The sequence below is a fragment of the Nicotiana sylvestris genome, chromosome 9 (assembly GCF_000393655.2).
Source record: "Nicotiana sylvestris chromosome 9, ASM39365v2, whole genome shotgun sequence".
NCBI lineage: Eukaryota > Viridiplantae > Streptophyta > Magnoliopsida > Solanales > Solanaceae > Nicotiana > Nicotiana sylvestris.
The window spans coordinates 15,326,866-15,332,056 of NC_091065.1; the positions used below are offsets into that span (position 1 = coordinate 15,326,866).

General features: G+C 33.8%; 1 protein-coding gene across 1 annotated transcript; it reads left to right on the forward strand.

Moving 5' to 3' along the window:
* The first annotated feature begins 728 nt into the window (after positions 1-728).
* Positions 729-1,249, forward strand: LOC138877256 (uncharacterized mitochondrial protein AtMg00240-like). The gene is made up of 2 exons (XM_070156850.1): positions 729-944; positions 1,103-1,249. The coding sequence occupies exons 1-2, from the start codon at positions 729-731 to the stop codon at positions 1,247-1,249; spliced, it is 363 nt and encodes a 120-aa protein (XP_070012951.1).
* Positions 1,250-5,191: the final 3,942 nt, after the last annotated feature.

Genomic DNA, 5,191 nt, shown 5'->3' on the forward strand with positions numbered 1-5,191 from the left:
TAGCAAAGGAATTTAGCCAACAAGAGGGCATTAATTATCAAGAAACTTTCAGCCCAGTGGTTAAAATGAAGATAGTCAGAGCAATACTTGCTATTGCTACCCAAAAATAGTGGCCATACATCAAATAGATGTATACAATGCCTTTCAACAAGGGGATCTCTATGATGAAATTTACATGCAAATGTCACAAGGATTTACCAGTCAGGGAGAGAAAAAATCAGTATGTTGAGTTTGAGACAGGCTCCGAGACAATGGAATGCCAAGTTAACAGAAGCCTTATTAGGGTATGCATTTAAGCAAAGTCAGTTTGATCATTCTCTTTTCTTCAAGAAGACTTCAGAAGGCATCACTAACGTGTTAGTGTATGTTGATGATATGCTTATCATAGAAGACAGTCTCAACTTGATACAAAATACCAAAACTGCTATAAAGAAGGCTTGCAAAATGAAAGACTTAGGTGAGCTAAAGTATTTCTTAGGCATTGAATTTGCCAGGTCCAAGCAAGGAATTCTAATGTACTAAAAGAAGTATGCACTAGAGTTTATTTCTGAAACTGGACTAGGAGCTGCTAAACCTGCTATCACCCCTCTAGATTACAATATAAAGCTCACAACAAAGGAATATGATGACTGTATCAAGATTTCTGAATCAGACACATTCACTGATGATAAAGAACTGAGGATCATACTCCTTATCAAATATTGATAGGTAAATTGTTGTACATTACCATGACTCGACCTGATATATCTTTTAGTGTTCAGACTCTCAGTCAGTTCCTTCAAAATCCTAAAAAGTCTCACATAGAAGATGCACTTAGAATTGTAAGATATCTGAAAAAGCAGCCTGGCCAAGGTATTTTACTATCTAGTGACATCAGCAATACAGTCATGGGATTTTGTGATGCTGATTGGTTTCCTGCCCACATACAAGAAAATCTGTTACAGGTTATATGATTAAACTTTTAGATTCTTTAGTTTCCTGAAAATCTAAAAAGTAAAACAATTGTATCAAGAAGCTCAACAGAAGCTAAATATAGAAGCATTGCTGCCACAATTGCATATTAATCTGGATGATTGGCTTACTAAAAGAAGTTGATTTTCAGATCAAACTACATGTTGATATTTACAGTGATAGTAAAGCTGCTATGCAGATTGCAGCCAATCCAATGTATCATGAGAGAACGAAATACATCGAAATTGATTGTCACTTCATTCAAGAAAAAAATACTACAAAGGCTGATCACAACTAAGTACATTCCAACCAAAGAACAAACAGCAGATCTCTTAACTAAAAGGCTCAACAAAGTCCAGCACAAATACCTTAGCTCCAAGCCAGGAGTTTACATTGTTTTTGCACTACCTAACTTGAGGGGGAGTGTAGAAAAAGGTATTAAATAACAAGGAAGAAGGGGTTACTTTAGTCATTACTTATTGTATCCGTTAGTGTTAATAAGTTAGTTAGGATGTTAAGTATTAGTTAATTCCTATCTCAGTAACTATAGACTTTATATATAGGACTTGTACTCTCGTTTCTTCTTTAAGATGAATCACATAAGATCATCTCCTTTCTCCTCTATGTCTTCTTCTTTCTTCTACCTCTGTAAAGCCTACTGCATTTCTCTGTAATTGCACTAACAATTTCAAAAACTTGATAAGGTTAAAGCATATGAAAGGGAGGATAGAGATTTCATTATTTCTGTGTTGAGGAGGTTTGGATTTGCTGAATCATGGGTAGACCTTGTATGGAGGTTCATATCTAATAATTGGTAATCTCGCGAAAGTAGTATTTTAATGCTAGCAATGTATGTCAATTCGTGTGGCATAATAGTGAAACAGCTAGTCGATCGGGTGACGATGGAATGCCATGCCATACATTTGGTGCACTATCACATATGTCAGTGACGTTATCAATTCCCCAATTAAAGATAATGATACGTTATACCATGAAAGTTTTGGTGGCACACGTTTAAGTTTTCTAAATACATGATTGATTTCACAAACATTTATGATTATGAAATGTTTCTTAATGATTTAAATTTGCATCTCTATCTCATATTGTTTCCTTTAAGTACTTCTTGTCTCATTCTTATAAAGGTAGAGAGAATGTTTCCGATAGACCCCGGTTCAATGAAAAAAGGAAAATAAGCAGAAATAATAACTGGCAACAACAACGAGATAAGGTGATACGGAGATAGAATAATCGAAACAAATGAACCGACAAATAGCAAAAGAAATCGGAAAAGAAGCTATGAACATACAAGACTAATACTAATGCAAACGGCATGAAAAGGAGACACACACGCCTGTATGCTAACCTTCTACACTAATCCCAACCTGCAAACCCTCCTATCAAGGGTCATATCCTTAATAAGCTAAAATTATAAGCTGAAACTGCGTCATATCATGTCTAATCACCTCTCCCCAAAGTATATATGCAGGAAATATAACAAAAATAACAAAATATAGGTGTTGATATCATTAAGAGCAAAAGATACACTAGAACAATTTATACTTTGGCAAAATGATATTTGCTCATGCAGCAGGCGGCATCTGCTCTTTGTTTTGTAGACAGACCATTCTGTCATTTATTAGTCTCACACATTATTAGGAACTGCATAACTTTTATTTTTCGCATATATCATAGCAGTAAAAACGATGCAATACGATGATCGTTGATCAGCAGAAGTAGCAGTAGCAAGCGGGGCCACGCCAATTCCAGTGACAGCCTCCACTAACAGCGTGCTCATCATTGATGCATCGGTCGGTACAGCCATCAGTCTCGACTACGCAAGGATCCAAATATGTTCTGCTCAGCCTTTCACACCCATATGCTTCTGCTATTTGGATATCTGCACATAAAAGAAAGTAACAACTCAAAAGTTTACGATTATATGCGCAGATATTGATATTGTCCGCTTTGGGCCAAACCTGCATGATTTTTCTGCCTCACACTATTAAGAGTACTCAATTCCTTATAAGTAGAATCTTTTTCTTTTCTACTTTTCATGTGAGACTTTGTTAACACACACAATAATCTTCTCATTGAGCTAAGTTCCACATGGCTCATCACAATTCATGGGTAATTTGGAGATTTATTATGTATCACACACATGATCTTGAGTATTTATGGTCACCGAAGTTGAAAGGCCGTGTATGCGCCTTGGGTAAAGGTTGTAAACCCCGCAGATGTGTAAAGACATTGAGCCGGGTCCCCGCGCCACACTCCGCCATCTCCATAGTCCCGCTAACCATGACTCTGATACCAGTTGTTAGACTAAAACAACCCAAAGATACTCATAACATGTATGATATTGTCCGCTTTGGGTAAAACCCCAAGAGTTTTTCTAAAAGGCCTCACACTATTAAGAGTATCAAACTCCTTATAAGTATAATATTTTTCCTTTCTACTTTCCATGTGGGACTTTGTTCACACACCCAACAATTCTAATGTTAATGGAGAAATCAAAACGAATATTTATTTAACTTTAATACCAAACAATTTTATAGCTGATAGAGTAATTATGTAACTACGGTTTGTAGTTTAATGGCTACTCACCAGTTGATGCAACGAGGAAGCAAACGAAGAGAGCAAGAAAAGCAGCATAGAGAGACTTATCCATATTTCTGAATTGTGTTTCTTGATTCTTAATTAGTGACTAAGTGTGGATTTAACTTTCACATTTTGTAGAGAAAGGAAGAGGGGAAACAATGTGTTGTTAAACATATAAGGAAATACACTGGTTTAGAGTTCTACGCCATTGGAAATAGCGGAAAAATGCATGTTTTTACTTTAATGTCGTATAGTAAAATACACTGGTTTACATACAAGGAAATATTGGTTTACATGACAATTATCTATTTTTTCTTGCTAAAACACATCGATAAGGTCAATCTGTTTTTAGATTATAATATTGTACGCGTGAATAATTTGTTTAATTTTCCATTGTGTTTATCCAAAAGCTTGTTTCTCATATTTATAATTAACGGAAAAGGATCATATATGACAATTAACTATGCAAATTAGGAAAGATATGTCTGTCGTTAATAGTTTGACACAAATATGCCCAATCTGTCCAATACTTTCTCATTCATGTCCTTAGTTTAACGGAATCACTATTTTGTCTTTCTTAAATAAATAACCGGACCCAACCAAAACTATTATTTTGTAATTGAAAATATGAAAATCATACTCAAAGAATGTTTTTTTAAGTTTAACTCCTCAATATTAATAATGTCACAAAAGAAGTAACAGTTTGATATAAAATGAGACATAGACTATTAATTTTTCCTTTTCGTGTTGCTGCTTGTTTGACAACTAATTGACAATTCATGACAACAAAAATGCTGTAATTAATGATTGATGACCGAGACAACAATGAGACTTATGGTGCCTGTTGGATCTAATATCAAAGATGATGGAGCAGAAAAAATAAATATAAAAATGGAAAAGAAGCACGGCTATTTTAACAATTTATTAATTATTTCATAACAAATTTGTAATGCAGAAAATAATCCAATAAACTAATAATCAAGGATATAATGATCACTATCTAAACAAACAAACGGATCCATCAGGTTAAGTTATAGTGAACATGGAATTATTTCTATTTGTATTGGTGAAAAATTCAAATAGATTGTGAGAAAAATAAAAATAGATGGTAAAATGATTGAAGAAAGCACAAACTAATTCGAATATTATATTATTAAAATAGTATAAAAATATCAATTACTACTTTTAGTAGGATTATTACTTCCCGAAATGATGTATAACAAAAAAAAAAATCGATTATCAAATTATTCATATATATAAATATGATTATCACATAATTTCTCAATCAAACAAAAATAATATATCAAAAAATATCTTTGAAATAAGGGTGGGTCGGGTCCTATTGGATTGGGTCAGCAGACTTTGGTTGAGTCCGATTATTTAATTATTTAAAAAAGATAAAATAGTGGTTCCGTTAAACTAAGAGCATGAATGAGCAAGTATTTGACGGATTGAACATATATGTGCCAAACTAATAACGACGGGCATATCTGTCTTAATTCAAATAGTCCACTGGCATATATGGCCCATTTTCCGTATAATTAATTACTCATAGGCATGTATATTTCCTCATATCCAAAAGTTAGGATGAATTACCAAAAAATCTAGTAGGTATTCCTTTATTATTTTTTTTTTGGAAAAC

Excerpts from the sequence above, each read along its gene's own strand:
- LOC138877256 (XM_070156850.1), top strand. The coding sequence starts at position 729 with ATGACTCGACCTGATATATCTTTTAGTGTTCAGACTCTCAGTCAGTTC. Across the intron at positions 945-1,102 it reads TACAAGAAAATCTGTTACAG|ATCAAACTACATGTTGATAT; the intron begins GTTATATGATTA and ends GTTGATTTTCAG.